We start from the raw sequence: 19,023 nt of genomic DNA, 5'->3' as shown, positions 1-19,023 counted from the left end.
TTCCAACCCTACCTTAATCAGGGTTATATGGTCCTTAATAGGCTAAAGCCGGTTTTCTGACAAAACGTCCTACTTAATCAAAACATCCTACCATAGTGGTAATCGATAGCCCTAACCCAAACTCTTACCCTAACCCTAACTCTTACCCTAACCCCAAAAACCCCTAAAACCTTTACCTTAACCCTAACCCTAACCCCTAAAACCTAACCCTAATCCCAAAATGGTGAAACTGCACATGCGCAGAAAGGCTCGATAGCACGTCTCGATAGGTAGGATGTTTTGTCAGAACACCGGTTTCAGACCGAACGCGGAGAGCACTACGCTGCGCTCCGTGCCGCGCGCCGCTCGCGGAGCTTGTGCGAGCTCTGTGGTCAAAGATGAACTTTGTTGAACTTTACGTCACAGCGCTCAGCGGTCATTGTCGCGCGATCAATAGAAACAAGGCACCGAAATCGAAATAGAGGGAAAACTTATAGCTCTGGGAACTCAGACACGGACAATATATCACACAACCGTAGAATCTTTTTGAATGCGAAATATACATCGTCGCTACTGACCACGAGCTGAAATGACAGGAGAGAGTTTTGAAAACCACGCCTACTCTTTGCGCAGAAGCCCCGCGCGAGCACAGCGCGTTGAGCGGACACCGCTGTTTTTTTAATGGGGCGCGCACGGCGCATGCCGCGTTTGTTCTGTAACCAGCTTTAGCCTATTAAGGTAGGGCTGGAACGAAAACATTCTTGCAGGGGGTGCGCCAGGAACAGGATTGGGAACCACTGCTTTAGTAGGACTTTACCTGACCCCATCATTTTATGTAGCCATTTCAAGGTGAGCTCAACCAAGATATATGGGTGATCCTGCTAGCAGCAACTTTCTGGCAAACACCACAGTTAAATTGCGTCCCATGGGGTAACTTCTGAATTATACTATCTGTCTCCTTGTCCTAGCCCTGTTTGTCATCTATGTGTTTACAAGAGGCTCAGGATTCAATGAATATAGTGCTGAGAATTATGGAAATATTTGGGGAATAGGGGAATAGTTTGAAATAACTATTACTGCATGAGTCATTTGCAAATTTTATCATGCAAGGTTAGGACATATGGGCTAATGAGTTAGATTATTATTGACAAGAAAAAATTTCCGTAAGTATAATGTGTGTAGTATGTTTATTTAAAGTGTAATAAACAAGAGGGATACACATGCAGATAAATATGCCTAGAGTGTCTCAAAAGTAAGTATCTGAATTACATTAGATGTCCCACATAGAGGATCCTTTGAATTGGATTTTTACAATTGGTGGCTCCATTAATTTCTTAATTTCCCTTTTTCTGAAAAAAAACATTGTTTTTTTTTTTTTTTTTGAAATGTGTCCTGTCCGGCAGCTTTCGCAAGCAGAATAATGGTCTGAATGCACTGCTGTGTCAGACATATTTGCTTCGCCATGAGGGGCTCTATAAACTCTGTATAGGCCCTTCATGTTGGTCGATTTCTTTTTATTTGTATATTTATTGTATTTTATTTTTAACACATGTAAAATATTCCAGTTGCCGAGCTGTCCGGAAGGGAGTGATAGTGAAGAAAAGGGGTAGGGAGAGAGATTAAAAAGGAGGTGATAGAGGAGAAAAAGAAAAAAAAAAAAACATGAACAAAGGGGGAGACAACAGTGGGAGAGAGGCTAAGAAAGACAGAGTAACGTAAAAAGCACATATCAAGGCAAGGAGAAAAAAACAGCATTTGAAATACAACCAAAAATGGACGAATACAAAGGCACAACCAGAATTAAAGAAAATAAAACAGATACACAGACATCCAAAATCGTTGCATGTGCTTGGAAGGGAGCGTGGAAGTGGGTTTGCATGTGTGTTCTTCTGTGTGGGGGTATACGTGTGTTGGGTGCGTGTGAATTTCTCCATGGAATGTACTTGATAGCAAGGGCGGGGGGCCGCAACCCCACCCCACAAGAGCCAGAGGCCAGCGGAGACAGGCCCAGGAGACCCAAGGCGTCCACAGCCCCCCAAGAGCACAGAAGAGCCAAGGCCCCACGTCCCCACGACAGCCACGTCCCCACCCCAGCAGGAGGAGGAGGGGGGAGACCCCAGGCGCAGCCCCCCGCAGCCAAAAGGGCACGAGCCCCAGAGAACCAGAGGCCACTGGTCTACATTGTCATGTAAAGACATGTTGCTTTTTTTTCTCTTGTTCTGAAGTTTTTTTTCATCACTTCATCTTTTTTTCTTTGCATAAAAATGGAGCAATAACTAAAGTTGGATATTTTAAAACCACAAGGCCTTACTCAACGATATAAAAACATGTGGCAGCACTTTTGTCAGGAACACTGGTGAAAATGGATTTTAGTTGAGTTTCTACTGTAATTATTTAGGTGATATTTAACTGAGGAAAATAGCTACTCTTACTTGAAATTTTTTTGCTTTGTGTTTTTGTCCAAAACAATCTGAATTTGCTTCAAGAAAATATTTGTGTAGTGGAGCATCATAACATCAATAAAATGGAAAAAAACAGATGTTCACAAAACATCTAATGCTATAATAATTTTTATTTCATTCATAATCATTTCACAAGGTAGTATATACACCTTTACATTGGCTTATGTTACAGATCACATATTAACATGATTAAACAGATTTGGCCAGACCCACCATGTTATTGGTTCTGTCAAAGATAGAGTAGTACTCTCTGATGAAAACATCGCCCAGGATCCAGAGATCGGAATCACCACCACTAAAACCAGTGCGGCAACCATAATATTGCGACTGGAAAAAAGAAAACGTTAGTTAAACAAACTAAATTTCTAGCAAATTCAAGCTTTTCTAATCATTTTTCTGTTTTTTTTACGCAAATTGTTCACTTTTTTAAACAATTTTCGCTTTGCATTTAACAATACTACCCTGCCTCTTTTTTGTCAAAAATGGTACTCACCTGACGGACATAGGCAGAAGGTGGGAGGGTGAAGGAGTACCCATTGATATTGAAGTTCAACACAGGCATGCTTTGGATGTTGTTACAGTCCACAACAGCCTGGAAAAAGGAAAGAACCTGTCAGAATGCTATGTAACTATTTTAATATGCAGAAATACTGAATCGCAGATCTATTCACAGCAAGTGTCAATAAGTTGTCAGTTTATAAAGACTCCAAGGGTTTATATAAAATTCAAAACCAAATAATTAATAGGTGTTTTGCTGAAATCTTGAACATGCACTTGGATATAACAATACCACCTTGTCACTGTTATTAGTGGATCTGCATTTAAGTTCTTGATGTCGGAGAACAAGACAATCAACAATCTTACGTCTCCATTGTTCACAGTGGCTCCAACCAACTGATTGATGTTCGCAATATCGGCAGAGGGACCGGCGATCAGGGAGGTACCAGTGTCCACAATTGCCTGGCAGCCACCACTACAAGCCACAGTTTTTCCGTTGATGGTAACACTACAGTGGAAACATGAGTGAAATGTAGCATTCATTCATTTACAGTGGAATATTAATAAATGAGGAAAAATGGACTTTTATACATATATGCTGATAAAGTATACACAATATGTGGGCATGTTTACGGAGAGAAGAGAGTCTGGAACATGTAGTAGTCGGAGTAGTAAAATAGGTTTACCTTTCCATGGTAATCTGCCAGTAGGTCATAGAGGACAGGGGAATCCAGACAACTGAGCCAGTGTAGTAGTTGGTTTCATATCCACCCAATATCAATACACTACCCTGCTGAGAATTGCTGGGGAACAATGAACAAGTAGGTTCAGTCTATATATATATATGTAATTATTTTTTTTCTTAATTGTTTAAATAATGTCTCAGATTCCTACCCAGTCAGGTAGAAAGAGAAAAGATCTTGATCCAGCAAACCCTGGCTCATCATATTATCAAAGACTGGGGTGGCATCAGAGGCGGCAATGCTGGGGTAGGCCAACCCCAGAATACCATCAGCTACCATGTGTTGCATGAAGTCGGCTTCAGTCTTGCTCAGTCCAAAGATTTGGTTTTTGTCCGCAATGCCAGCAACCTAGGGAAAGACATGCAGTTACCTCTCGAACTATTTCTTAAAAATAGTAAATGTATTCTGTAATAATTAAAAACTATAGCTGAAGTGATCTACCAGCTTTGAATTTTCGCTGTTCACCAACTCTCACCTCCACAGTGTCATATCCGAGAACACCAGTCATGCTACCAGTTCCGTACTGGATAGAGAGGCTTCTCCCATCCCATTTGAAAGTGGAGGACGAACCTGGGTTATACTTCCTGTGATTGGCTGAAAACGGATGGACACACAAAGAGGTCGTCTTCATTGTGGTTAATGACTGTCCTTTTCTACCTAACTGTGGGAATACTTTTTCAATTGCATGAGTACAATGGGACTGTCAGACTCTGCTTTCTTAATTGTATATCACTTTGGATAAAAACATCTGCTAAATGTGTAAAATATGATGGAAAACACACGTACTGCAAGCCGGACTGGAACAGTAGACAGATGGGACCCACAGGTTGGAGGACCCAGTATCCATGATCACACTGAAAACTTGGCCAGGGGTGCCAATGGAGATCTCACCGTAGTAAGAAAGCTGGAAGATGAGGAAAAGTCTTCAAGACATTAAAACAAGACAACGTATAGCTTTTAGGAAGCAATAGAAAGATAGTTAATGGTAAACTTTTCGTAAGTTATAGTATCATCGGATGAAGGGATGGTAGAAAAGAACATGAATTTAGACTCACGTCAGCGTCATTAGTCAAGGGCTCGCTGGCAACAGCAAAGTTTGAATCAAACTTGGCAAAAGGGTTGTAGTGGTGCTTTAGCCTGTATTGTTCCCAAAGGCCCTTCTCCTCCAGACGCTCCCTGGCACTCTTACCCTTAATCAGGGGGATCCTGTGACAAAGAGGACATGCCTACTAGTTAAAAACCAACAAATGAATAGGAATTTGTTGACAGAACAGGCTATAGACCTGCAGTTGCACTATGCTTCAGGCTGAGTTTGTAAGTGAAACAAGACGACTTAGAATGAAAACTGAGGTCATTCTCAGGATTCAAGCTACCATTATTTGATACAAGCTCTGATGATGATGGTGCATTTATGTCACGTCGCTGGTCCAGCATACTTGGAATTACAATATGAAAGTTCTTTGATCTAAAATTAGTATTGCAGGCTACATCCAAGAAAACGAATTAGCCAAAAATTTCTTTTTCATATTGCTAATGAAAAAAGAAATAGACTTACTTGTGCAAGCACTCGGAGAGTGCGATCAGGGCACAGAGAACAACAGCCCACTTCATCATATCTGCTCGGCTCCCAAAGACTTCTTACCAGACTTTGAAGTAAAGTATACAGTTGTAGGTCGCCTGGCTCCTTTTATATAGATGGACCACCGATTATCGCATTCTCATTATCGCAGTGATTCAGGAATATATAGAACCTGTAAGATATGTCCTGATAAGAGATTTAATAATGTAACTAACAAAGGTGTGATATCAGAAAAAAATTTAAGGGCTTGTGCGGTCATGGTCAAAATACTGGTATCACTAGAGTATAAATCATATTATCTGCTGAGCTTGCAAAGGAATTTAAGAAAAGAGGACGATGAAATAGCAGTACTGTGCAAGTTGGATTAAATTTAATAGAAGATATATACATGTATGGTACATTAATACTTGGAAAAATATAGATATATACGTGCTATAGACAGTGCAGTATAAATAATGAGTATATACAGCATCTGTGATTGCAGTTAAAGAAAAATGACATACACCTTTGCTGTACTGTCTATCTATCTATCTATCTATCTATCTATCTGTATGTATGTATGTATGTTTGTGTATACACACACACACAGGACGTTTAAATTACTATGAAGTGGGGGGGGGGCTACACAGTCCATGGTTGGGTGCAGGATTGGGTGAAGACTAGCAGTACTGTTGAGTGTTAAGAGTTCAGTGGGGAGGAAGCTGTAGTGAAGATGTTCCGCATTCTTGGGAGGGAGTAGAAGCTTCTCTACCTTCTTCAAGATGGGAGCAGGAGAAACAGTCTATGATTGGGGTGGAAGGAGTTTCCAGTGATGCTGTATGTGCTTTCAGGCATTGCTTGCACTGGAGGTTCTTCATGGAGGGCAGCTGGATGCTGATGATGTACTGGGCAATTTTCATCACCTGTTGCAGGGCCTTCCATTCAGTAACAGAACAACTGTTAAATCACCATGACACAGCTGGTCAAGATGCTCTCAGTGGTGCACTAGTAGAAATTGTTCAAGATCTTAGGAAGCTTTCTCCAGTCTCGTCAGGAAGTAAAGATACTGATGTGCCTTTCAGACCACAATGTTTGTAGCATATATAATGCAATAATAACCAGAATAATAATAATCAGGTTATTTACCAGTCATAATGAAATTGAGGATTGACATGGGCCATTAAAAATGAATGAAGGTTTGAGCCACTCTGAAAGAAATCTTTGGTGTGACTCCCTCTGCATTCAAAGTAAATAAACTAACATGGCACTGAAGGAAACTCCTCTTCTCTCCTATTCATGTTTGTATTATTACTTTCTTGAGATCAAAGTTTTCTCACTACTGTTCAAGCTTTTGGAATTGAAAGTTAACCCAGCTTTACTTTTCATGTTTTTGGCTCAATATGTAAATAACTTAAAGCTGCAGAGAGCATAATGTATAAACCTTTAATGGTAGGGGGTGGTGTGTGGATTCTGTTCCTGTGACTTCAAGGTCTCTATTTCAAATCCTTTGGCTGTCAGACTAATGTAAGCATTGGGCCCCTGAGCATAGACCTTACTCCCAGTTTCCCCACAGTTGCTGGATAGTGCTACTCACTTGTGCATCACTTTGGACAAAAGCATCTACTAAACACATTCTGAGCAGCTTAGAAAAATGCTTCCCCATTAAGTCTTCTGTGGGTGACAATGGACTGCATTTACATTCCGTAATTGTAAGGCATATGGACAGTTTTGCTTATGTTTAAATTTTTTTATTTAATAAACTGGCAAACTTTACTCAAATATTATATTTACCTTATTCAATTTATTTATTGCAAGATAAATATTGTATTAAAAAATATGTGAATTTTAAAATTAGGTTTCTAGGACACATTTTGGACATTTTCCAATGCCAAAGTTGTCAATGTAATCATTTAGCACACTTGCATATACCTGAGTGTTTGTTAAAACAAGCCTTTTTAGCACTATCAGTCTCCGCCGGTCCTTATCTCACATTATGCACGTGTTCCATTGTTTCCTGCTCCCCATAGCACTGACTGATTCGTTTTCTTACTCGTATTATTTAAATAGTACAGGAAGGACAGCATGTGCGCTTGATTCTAGTTCACCTTGGGGATACCAAATGGCACACTGGATATATGTAGACAAATGATTCTGCATAAGTATTTTTTTTTAATCATGGTACGTTTCCACATAGATGAGGTGAAACTATTGCTGCATCCATACCCATATCAAACACTACAAATAATTACTGGGTCATCATTATTTTGTAACCATATTGTTGTGATGTGGGAGCATTCAGACATTCCAAGCATTTCAAAACTCTGCTAAATTTTCTTGTACCTGTTTTCCTTTACCCTCTATTACTAAAACAATCTTTTGCATCTATTACTAACTGTTGTCATGGAGGTTTTTCCAGTAGGTTTCACACGTCCACATTTCAGGTCCCTCAGGTTGCCAAGCTCTTCTCTTCACTGGGACTTGGTCAAAGACAAACCTCCTCTTGCCCTCTTCGCTTTTGGGTCGGGCCTGGAGGCTGTTTGGGGCCTGGGGGGGCCTTTGCCCAATGTCAGCTGAGTGGGCAGTGCCCGAATGCCAGGCACGGCGCCCCGGAAGCGGTCTGAACCCAGAATCTGTGCCGGAAACCCGGCGAATCAGTATGTTGTCATTTGCAGGTACAGCATTCGGTACGCTGCATGCTTGCAGTGTCTGGCAAGGTCGTGTGACAGGAGGTCAAAGCAGGAGCAGTGGATGGTGGGGGGTGAGGACTGTGAAGGAGAGAGGGAGGCTGGGGAACCGCTCGAGGAATAGGTGGTGAAGCTGATCCTCTTCCTTGGCTTCTCCTCTGGTTGTCCCGTTGCTGCCGTTTCAGAGAAATCCTGGTCCAGGTCGTCAGCAGCATCTGCTCAATCGCATGTAGGTCATCAGTTACCTGGTTGACCTGCTCAAACTGTCTCAGCAGGCTGTTGGCAGCCGGGAGCAGTCGATCCAGATAGCACTGGACGTCGTAGCTTTCTGAAATGATGGAGTCCTCAGAGACCTGGGATAAAGCTGAAGGCAAGCAGGACCTGGTGGGGCTGTGGACTTCAAGACCAGAAAACTGGGATCCCTGGGAAGATCTGGAGGGTGGAGAAACCATCCCCTCAAACTTCACTTTGTGTCTGAACTGGAAAAGAGAAAAGGAAGGAAGTCAAACTTCCCTACACACTTTTTCCTACAGTGATTTCTTACTGTTACCATGGACTGAGAGCTTTAGATACTAGCATATGCAGGAATTGCATTAGGTGAGTGAAGTACCTCCTTAGATTTACTGAGACCTATCCAGAGCTTGAGCCTCTTGATGAAGAACTCTACCATTTAGTAATCCTGAGGCTCGAAGGTGGGCCGGTACAACTCAGTCTGCACGATCCTGTAGGAGCGCAGTAGCAGGATGCCGCAGAACCGGCCCAGAGCCCACAGGCCTGTGCCCAGCAGAGCCAGGCAGTAGAGTGTCCCCAGCACTGGGTGCTGCTGGCACAGCCTCCTGACAACAGCACGTCCACGCAGTGCTGATACCAGGAGAGGCTCACCTGATTTTTTTCTGATCTGCCCGTCTTCATGCAGCCCATGTGAATGAACAGCAACAGTGGGAGAGCATCGACAGGGATTGGGGAGCCTGTTCCATGGAGAGCCGGTATAGGGGCAGGTTTTTGGAATGGTCTCAATCGGTCAATCACAGTGGGTCCCCAGAACTGGAGTTAAGAATCACTGTTATATTATTGGCTGATTGGGAGGTCATCCCAAAAATCCGCACCCACACCGGCCCTTTATGGAACAGGTTCCCCAGCCCTGGCATAAATGAAGGCTGCCCCACAGACCTCTCTGCCGGTCTGTTGCAGCGCCTTGCTGATCACCACCCAGCGTCTTACAAAGCGCAACGGGCCAACTGTCTGAAACCATGACCAGCGCTTTTATTAAAGACGTAACGGACATGGAAATTTGACAGCTGCACTTGTGAATACTGTAGATTGAGACCCTGGTTAAGAGGTGTAGAAAAGTAATGGATGGATGGATGGATGATGGATGGATGGAATGATAGCTCAAAGACGTTCCCTTATACTTAACCTTTTTTCATCTTAACAGGCCATAAAATCCCTCTAACATTAAGTGTTACATCTAAGTCTAACATTATTTCAATTTCTTCTCTAATATTATTGAGAAATGATACTAAGTAAGAACAGAAATAATATCAAGTAAGCAAAAAATTGTGTTACATACTGTAACTGATGTGCTGTTACCTTTAAGACCAGTAGTGTGAGCAGGAGGGCAGAGAGCTGACGGCTCAAATGGGCCAGCTGAGCTGCGTCATGGATGCTGACGAAGGTCCAGGGCTGCTTGCGAAGATGGGAGAGGTGAAGTCTCTCTGTGGTGCTGTGTGAACTTCACAGACATCGACTGGGTCCCAGCAAAGAATAAAACTTTATTTAGACTTTTTGCTCATTTGCATAATGTGAAACATCTTCTTTTTCTAACTTATCCTAGACCGTTCATCCAGCTTACACCAAATTTGAACGGTTGCATCTTAAGACCATGCAGACAAAAAGATTTTGCGATTGCGTGTGCATATGCTGTGGGGAAAACCAGACCTTGATAAACACAGGATCAAAAGTTAAACGCCTGGTCAAAGTTACCCTGTAAGTAATAACTGATATTGACTGTTGTGTATGTCCCACTTACACACACATTCAGCCTTTGGCAAACATAGTCTTAACTTTTGTGTAGCCTGTTTATTTAAATTGTAAAAAACATTATAGGAGTACACTTGCAGATAAATATCCCTGGGGTGTCACAAACGTGCTCTATTTCATTTACAAGTATCTGAATTGCATTAGTGGTCCAGCGTATAGCATATGAGGTGGAGTCAGGTGTATTGTTGGCTCATTGCTATCTTGAAGCAGCTGAACATTGGTTTAAAATCAATGGTGCAGTCTATCACTGCTGTTAAAAAGGCGCGTTTTCAACATGCCTACATATGTGCGCGGACAGCGTGCGTACACTGCTTGTTACATACAGTAACATGCAAAAGATTAAAAAATAAAAAGATTACAGTGACAGATAACACTGGTATACAGTGATTTTGGTGCCAACGATGTCTGAACGGTTTTAAGTTTATGGTGCTGATTAAGAATATGACTTCGGTTTTGCCAGATTGGCTCTAGTTTCTGGGATATTTAATAGTTAATTAACGCAACACGTTTGAAAAGCATTCAAAATTGCAAGAATATTTTTATTTTAGTTACGACTAGTAAGTAAACAGCCTAACATCATACAAAAAAGAAATTAAAAATATCTAACAGTGACAGGAAAAAGTTTTGTATGATTTTATTAATTAATACAATATTAATTAGTTATTGTTATTGTCAATGCTTCAAAAAACGCTGTTTATGCAATTTCCTTTTATGTGTGTCATCAGGACTCCAACAGTAGTCTGCCATCATGTGTATGTCCCATCTGCTTTGATATCTCTCCTCCATCACCTTCGTATCCTGGTGGAACCTCTCTCCTTGTTCCTCGCTGAAGTCTCCAAGGTTATCTGGAAATCGGTTTAAATGGCTAACTCCCAAATTTCTGAAGTTAGCAAGCATATCTTGCACCGATTCTTCATAATTGTCTGCTCTGTGATTACCCAAGTAGTTTTTACAAGAGACAAAACTCTTCCAGGCCGAAGTCTCAGTGTCATTCATGCATTTGGTAAAATTGGAGTGTTGATGCAGGCTCTTAATTCTTGATGAAGTCATAATTTTTACATGTATTTATATACTTATCAAGACCGAACTTTTTCGGTATAAACCAAGACTGGGTTGACAAACTTATACTGTAGCCGACTTTTCCTCTGCAAATTCACAGTTAAATTCTGGCTTCAAAAAGTCACTTTTACAGCATTGTAGGTGTAGTGACCGCTGTCCGGCGAGCAGGCAGGAAGCGGGGAATGACAAGGCAGGCAGACCGAAATCCAAAAAGCAAACGGGTTTTATTCAGACGAACAGGGCAGAAGGTGATGAACATCAATGACGGATCTGGGGAAACTAACTCAGACACGGACTAAGTACACAGGACAGGCTGAACATAACAGGCAACAGGTGATTACAATCGGGAAGTGACACGAGGTAACGAGGGGGGCGTGACACACAGGAGGATCGCATCATGACAGTAGGCCTACAAATTGAAATACAAAATAATTATATGGGATATTTCATTACCTAAGACAATGTTAAAGAGTCAAAAGACAGACCAAAAGCTATTGCATTTGTTATCACACAAGTTGCATTGGGGGAATGCATTATTTTCATGGATGTCCATTATCTCAAAAACTAGAACCAATTCAGCAAAAATAATGGGATTTTTGAATTCAGCACCCTCAAAATGCCCTATATACATTCAAAAAACCTTGGCACCTGAATTTTTTTTGTAGACCTGTGTAATTAATGTATACGTCAAAATATTTTAAGAAATACATGTGATAAGCATAGTCAAAAAAATTATCAGAATTAACTGTCCGCTGTAATGACTAATGAAATTAACTAATTAAATTATTACACTAGCACCCCAGTATCTGTGGTTTCAGTTGTACTTGTTTCGCTGATTAATTACAGAAACGGTTCGTAAGTGTGTCGTGGAGCAAAAATACTTCTTCCTTTGCATAATCAAATCAGCATGTAGAATCGAGGGGGTGGAGAAGGGCGGAATTTACAAAAGAAATAACCGATCGAGAAATGGAGAGGGCGGGATGCCGAGGTGTTCGCCACGGTGGGAATTAAAGTAAGAAGTGGACGGACGAGCTGTCTTGTTAAATCGTAGAAAACGATGAAAGCGTGTGTAAAGGACACATGACGGTTACCCCCGAGTTAGTGTTCGTGAATGCAAGGCAATGTAACATCGAGTTTTATTGTCGGCGGAGGGGTGTAGATCCCGCGCCATTGCCGCCTGATTTGCTTATGTGAGACTCCATTATTCCCGGCTAACAGGAGACTGGTGCTCAGCACTACGGGCAAAAGCCTGTATGCTTTGTGTCGAGATGTAAACCTGAGGTAATTGGATACGTTTCTTCAGGAAACTACTACCTGCTTTTTGTGTCGAGTGAACTTAAACGAAGTTTTTCTCTATAGCTTAAATTAGCCTGGGCCACTTGTTAGTCGAACTGAGTAATTTTTTGTGTCTTTTTATTATTAATAGTACTTCTTTCTTTTGGATTGGAAATGTTTTTCCAGTACTGAGGTCTTTCTTTTCTGTGGGTAGGTATAACAAATCCCCATTAGTGTTTGATAAGGTTGTCTTTGTGTATAATGCGGTTGTCGTACATTAATGTTTAATTTGAACCTAACTGAACGAAAGCTGTATGTTTTATCATTTATGGTGCTTCTATCTCACTTAGTGTTAGTTCGCTTGAGCGCTCACGCAGTTTAGAAATCTGAGATAAAGTGAAAACAAAATTGTTTTCTTACTAAAAACAAATTGTAAAGTAGGGTGACCAGATAATCCATGTCAAGGAGGACACTTTGAGCTACTTCGGGTTTTACAAACTACTTCCAAATTAAAAGGCTCCTGTGCTCGGCTAAAGAGTTCAGCTCTTCTTGTGCTTTGACTGGTTTGTTTCCTTGAGTGAAAGACTCATCCAGCTGTTTCACATTAGCATTAGTGACACATGCATGCTTATAGGAGACTGACCAATCAACACACAGCAAGAACTCGGTGCTCAAGTGAAATCCAAGTCCGTTTAATTGAAATGGTAATTTACAATTCCTGTCCTAGCTCAGAGTGTCCTCCCTGACATGGATTATCTGGTCACCCTATTGTAAAGCATGAGCTATTGTACGCTGTCGGTCGGCAGAGTGGGTGGGAAGCGAATTGGTTTTGGGGGTCAAGGACCTAGATCCTTGTGGTCTCTAAACATCCATAGAAGTACGTCAACCCCTAGTTCGCTAACGTGGCTGTTGCCGGTTACTTGAGTTTCAACCGCTCGCAAAGTGAGTACACGCTATTTTACATCAATTGTTTGTTTTTTTCGTTACAGGTTATGTACAGGCACGTAATACAATATTTTAAATTAGTAAGATCTACATCAGTAGCCTATCTTTATTACTATATCGCCTTTTGAGAATTAGGCTAAAACATTAGAATCCCGCTACTTTGAGAGTACAGTATTGTATAATGTACATTAGACTTATTACTTGGAATGTTGAAAATGTCTTACTGTGCTCACGAAAATTACATCTTTACAATGTTTCACAATTAAATACTAAATATCTTATATATTTGTTAAATTAATACTGAGTTTAGATCTTATTGTTTTTATTGTTCAATATTTCTATACTTTTGATCTGTCATTGTGTAGCACTTTGATCTGTCAACGTGTTTAACTTTGATAATGTGCAATACGAATAAACTGATTTTTTTTTTTTTTGATATACGAGTCCGGTTCGGTGTTATCTGTGGTTTCGGCATCAATAAAATGAAAAAGGGGAGAAACAGAAGTTCATAAAACAATTAATTCTACAATAATTTTTATTTCACTCATAATCATTTCACATGGTAGTACATACACCTTTTACATTGGTTTATATTACAGATCACATTTCAACACGATTAAACAGATTTGGCCAGACCCACCATGTTATTGGTTCTGTCAAAGATAGAGTAGTACTCTCTGATGAAAACATCGCCCAGGATCCAGAGATTGGAATCACCACCACTAAAACCAGTGCGGCAACCATAATATTGCGACTGGAAAAAAGAAAACGTTAGTTAAACAATTAAACTAAACTTCTAGCAAATGAAAGCTTTTCTAATCATTTTTCTGTTTTTTTAACGCAAATTGTTCACTTTTTTACACAATTTTCGCATTGTATTTAACAATACTACCCTGCCTCTTTTTTGTCAAAAATGGTACTCACCTGACGGACATAGGCAGAAGGTGGGAGGGTGAAGGAGTACCCATTGATATTGAAGTTCAACACAGGCATGCTTTGGATGTTGTTACAGTCCACAACAGCCTGTGAAAAAGGAAAGAACCTGTCAGAATGCTATGTAATTATTTTAATATGCAGAAATACTGAATCGCAGATCTATTCGCAGCAAGTGTCAATTGGTTGTCCAAGGGTTTATATAAAATTCAAAACCAAATAATTAATAGGTGTTTTGCTTAAATCTTGAACATGCACATGGATATAACAATACCAAAACCTTGTCACTGTTATTAGTGGATCTGCATTTAAGTTCTTGATGTCGGAGAACAAGACAATCAACAATCTTACGTCTCCATTGTTCACAGTGGCTCCAACCAACTGATTGATGTTCGCAATATCGGCAGAGGGACCGGCGATCAGGGAGGTACCAGTGTCCACAATTGCCTGGCAGCCACCATTACAAGCCACAGTATTTCCGTTGATGGTAACACTACAATGGAAACATGAGTGAAATGTAGCATTCATTCATTTACAGTGGAATATTAATAAATGAGGAAAAATTGAATTTTATACATATATGCTGATAAAGTATACACAATATGTGGGCATGTTTACAGAGAGAAGAGAGTCTGGAACATGTAGTAGTCAGAGTAGTAAAATAGGTTTACCTTTCCATGGTAATCTGCCAGTAGGTCGTAGAGGACAGGGGAATCCAGACAACTGAGCCAGTGTAGTAGGTGGTTTCATATCCACCCAATATCAATACACTACCCTGCTGAGAATTGCTGGGGAACAATGAACAAGTAGGTTCAGTCTATATATATATATGTAATTATTTTTTTTCTTAATTGTTTAAATAATGTCTCAGATTCCTACCCAGTCAGGTAGAAAGAGAAAAGATCTTGATCCAGCAAACCCTGGCTCATCATATTATCAAAGACTGGGGTGGCATCAGAGGCAGCAATGCTGGGGTAGGCCAACCCCAGAATACCATCAGCTACCATGTTTTGCATGAAGTCGGCTTCAGTCTTGCTCAGTCCAAAGATTTGGTTTTTGTCCGCAATGCCAGCAACCTAGGGAAAGACATGCAGTTACCTCTCGAACTATTTCTTAAAAATAGTAAATGTATTCTGTAATAATTAAAAACTATAGCTGAAGTGATCTACCAGCTTTGAATTTTCGCTGTTCACCAACTCTCACCTCCACAGTGTCATATCCGAGAACACCAGTCATGCTACCAGTTCCGTACTGGATAGAGAGGCTTCTCCCATCCCATTTGAAAGTGGAGGACGAACCTGGGTTATACTTCCTGTGATTGGCTGAAAACGGATGGACACACAAAGAGGTCGTCTTCATTGTGGTCACTGTTTGTCCGTTTCTAGCTAACTGCTGGACAAAGATGCATGAACACAACGGGATTGTCTGACCCTGCGTTCACAATTATGTGACACTGTGGGTAAAAACATCTGCCAAATGTATAAAATATGATGGAAAACACACGTACTGCAAGCTGGACTGGAGCAGTAGACAGATGGGACCCACAGGTTGGAGGACCCAGTATCCATGATCACACTGAAAGCTTGGCCAGGGGTGCCAATGGAGATCTCACCGTAGTAAGAAAGCTGGAAGATGAGGAAAAACAGAACATACCTGATTTTCTCACAACCAGTTAATCCTGAGAACCACATATAATATTAGGAAGCAATGGAAAAACATTTAACAGTATATTTTTTGCAGGTTATAACACCATCGGATGAAGGGATGGTAGAAAAGAACATGAATTTAAAAAAGAAAAGAAAAAAAAAGAACATGAATTTAGACTCACGTCAGCATCATTAGTCAAGGGCTCGCTGGCAACAGCAAAGTTTGAATCAAACTTGGCAAAAGGGTTGTAGTGGTGCTTTAGCCTGTATTGTTCCCAAAGGCCCTTCTCCTCCAGACGCTCCCTGGCACTCTTACCCTTAATCAGGGGGATCCTGTGACAAAGAGGACATGCCTACTAGTTAAAAACCAACAAATGAATAGTAAGGAATTTGTTGACAGAACAGGCTATAGACCTGCAGTTGCACTATGCTTCAGGCTGAGTTTGTAAGTGAAACAAGACGACTTAGAATGAAAACTGAGGTCATTCTCAGGATTCAAGCTACCATTATTTGATACAAGCTCTGATGATGATGGTGCATTTATGTCACGTCGTTGGTCCAGCATACTTGGAATTACAATGTGAAAGTTCTTTGATCTAAAATTAGTATTGCAGGCTACATCCAAAATTTCTTTTTCATATTGCTAATGAAAAAAGAAATAGACTTACTTGTGCAGGCACTCGGAGAGTGCGATCAGGGCACAGAGAACAACAGCCCACTTCATCATATCTGCTCGGCTCCCAAAGACTTCTTACCAGACTTTGAAGTGAAGTATACAGTTGTAGGACGGCTGGCTCCTTTTATATAGATGGGCCACCGATTATCGCATTCTCATTATCGCAGTGATTCAGGAATATATATTACATATATATAAACTTTTAGATATGTTCTGATAAGAGATGGAATAATATAAGTGATGTGGGAAAATATTTTTAAGGGCTTATGGGGTCATGGTCAGAATATTGCTATCACTAGAGTATAAATCTTATCTGCTGATCTTAGAAAGTAATTTGAGACAACGAGTTAATGAAATAACAGCACTGTGCATATTGGATTCAACTCAATTCAGTGCTACTCTCATTGCACAAAGTATGAGTACTGAGAACGAAATAGTGTTTGGCATCTAATCTGAAAGCGAAAAATAGTACCATATGCTAGAGAAAGCTATAAAATACATACATATGTGGGAAATAAATACTTGGAAAAATGTACATAGATGCAGTGCTGTATAAATAGTAATAGAGTGTGGTGTAGTTTTTAGGTTTATACACACACACATGCAGCATGTTTAAATTACTATGAAGTGGGGGGGGGGGGAGCTACACAGTCCATGGTTGGGTGCAGGATTGGGTGAAGACTAGCAGTACTGTTGAGTGTTAAGAGTTCAGTGGGGAGGAAGCTGTGGTGAAGATGTTCCGCATTCTTGGGAGGGAGTGGAAGCTTCTCTACCTTCTTCAAAATGGGAGCAGGATAAACAATCTATGATTGGGGTGGATGGAGTTTCCAGTGATGCTGTATGTGCTTTCAGGCATTGCTTGCACTGGAGGTTCTTCATGGAGGGGAGCTGGATGCTAATGATGTACTGGGCAGTTTTCATCACCTGTTGCAGGGCCTTCCAGTCAGTAACAGAACAACTGTTAAATCACCATGACACAGCTGGTCAAGATGCTCTCAGTGGTGCACCAGTAGAAATTGTTCAGGATCTTAGGTGACAGATTGGCTTTCTCCAGTCTCCTCAGGAAATAAAGACAATGTGACTTTCAGACCACAGTGTTTGCAGCATATAGAATGCAATGCACAATAATCAGTACAAGAACCTCACATGGATGAGAAAGAACAGGAAATGCACACGAGTATGTCAGAAATTGAGTATATGAACGTGCATAAGCTCAAGCAAAAATTCTTCAAAAGATTAAAAAAAAAAACAAGATTTGTTGCTGAAATGAAAAGGCACAATATGCAGAAGTAATCAAGTTATTTACCAGTCAGAATGAAATGTACTAGTATGACTAACAAATTCAGCATTAACATATCATTAAGAATGAATAAATCCTGTAACCTCAGCAAAGGATCAAGCCACTCAGATAAATCTTTGGTGTGACTCCCTTTGTGTGCAAAGTAAAAAAAAAACTAACATACCATTGAAAGAAACTTTCCTATTAATGTTTATATTATTACTTTGTTGAGGTCGAACTTTTCTCACTACTGTTCAAGCTTTTGGAATTGAAAGTTTCCCCAGCTTTACTTCACATGTTTTTGGCTCAATATGTAAATAGCAGAAAGCTACAGAGAGCATAATGTATAAACCTTTAATGGTAGGGGGTGGTGTGTGGATTCTGTTCCTGTGACTTCAAGGTCTCTATTTCAAATCCTTTGGCTGTCAGAGTAATGTAAGTATTGGGCCCCCTGAGCATAGACCTTACTCCCAGTTGCTCCAGGGTTGCTGAATAGTGCTCCTCACTTGCACATCGCTTTGGACAAAAGCATCTACTAAATAAATAAATGTAAATATGTCATCTGCCTTCCCATCTACTGTGTTTATCTGCCTCAGGCTTTTTAATTCTTGGGATTCCCCCCCTCCCCACGACCAAGATAAATGATTCAAAAATGGGTGGATGTTTGAAAATATAATGAGTAGTTTTGCATCCATTATAAAATTTTTGACATTTTTAATAAGTAGTGTTCTATGCACATGTTCTGAGCAGTTTAGAAAAATATTTCTCATGACAGCTTCTTTTGGTGACAGTAGACTACACTTTCATTCTGCAATTGTGAGGCCTTTTGCTTATTTTTGAAAATGTTTTTAAAATGTCATTTTTGGCTGAGACATTTTTCACATGCCGAAAAATCCTCCACTGTCAATGTAATCATTTAGCACACTTGCATATACCTGAGTGTTTGTTAAAACAAGCCTTTTTAGCACTATCACTCCGCCTGTCCTTATCTCACATTATATACGTGTTCCATTGTTTCCTGCTCCCTATAGCACTGACTGATTCGTTTTCTTACCCGTATTATTTAAATAGTACAGGAAGGACAGCATGTGCGCTTGATTCTAGTTCACCTTGGGGATACCAAATGGCACACTGGATATATGTAGACAAATAATTTAGAATAAGAATTTTTTACTGCATCGTTTCACCTCCTCATAATTGAGGTGAAACTCTTTTTGAATCTATACCCATTATCAAAGACTCCAAA

At 40.4% G+C, this 19,023-nt stretch overlaps 2 protein-coding genes and 1 long non-coding RNA gene across 8 annotated transcripts; 1 reads left to right on the top strand and 2 right to left on the bottom strand.

The window, feature by feature from the left end:
* Nucleotides 1-2,630: 2,630 nt before the first annotated feature.
* LOC140590980 (pepsin A-like) lies at nt 2,631-4,915 on the bottom strand. Its single transcript, XM_072712818.1, has 8 exons — nt 4,738-4,915; nt 4,469-4,586; nt 4,158-4,276; nt 3,834-4,030; nt 3,626-3,742; nt 3,306-3,447; nt 2,935-3,033; nt 2,631-2,768 (listed from the first exon to the last, which is right to left on the bottom strand). The coding sequence occupies exons 2-8, from the start codon at nt 4,527-4,529 to the stop codon at nt 2,631-2,633; spliced, it is 873 nt and encodes a 290-aa protein (XP_072568919.1). The 5' UTR covers nt 4,530-4,586; nt 4,738-4,915.
* A 6,911-nt stretch (nt 4,916-11,826) lies between these two features.
* Nucleotides 11,827-15,340, top strand: LOC111856714 (uncharacterized). Of its 6 annotated transcripts, XR_002841200.2 has the most exons (5): nt 11,827-12,035; nt 12,242-12,304; nt 12,450-12,508; nt 14,545-14,982; nt 15,060-15,340. It is a non-coding gene; the product is annotated as an uncharacterized lncRNA (long non-coding RNA). The 6 variants fall into 6 exon arrangements; XR_011991723.1 differs by lacking the exon at nt 12,450-12,508; XR_011991720.1 differs by having other exon boundaries at nt 12,242-12,508.
* Nucleotides 13,761-16,643, bottom strand: LOC111856713 (pepsin A-like). The gene is made up of 9 exons (XM_023836902.2): nt 16,491-16,643; nt 16,005-16,155; nt 15,684-15,801; nt 15,380-15,498; nt 15,056-15,252; nt 14,848-14,964; nt 14,528-14,669; nt 14,168-14,266; nt 13,761-13,997 (listed from the first exon to the last, which is right to left on the bottom strand). Exons 1-9 carry the CDS (start codon nt 16,547-16,549, stop codon nt 13,860-13,862), a joined length of 1,140 nt encoding a protein of 379 aa, XP_023692670.2. The 5' UTR covers nt 16,550-16,643; the 3' UTR covers nt 13,761-13,859.
* Between the last annotated feature and the right edge of the window lie 2,380 nt (nt 16,644-19,023).

The sequence above is a fragment of the Paramormyrops kingsleyae genome, chromosome 5 (assembly GCF_048594095.1).
Source record: "Paramormyrops kingsleyae isolate MSU_618 chromosome 5, PKINGS_0.4, whole genome shotgun sequence".
NCBI lineage: Eukaryota > Metazoa > Chordata > Actinopteri > Osteoglossiformes > Mormyridae > Paramormyrops > Paramormyrops kingsleyae.
This window is presented reverse-complemented; position numbering and strand designations above follow the sequence as displayed.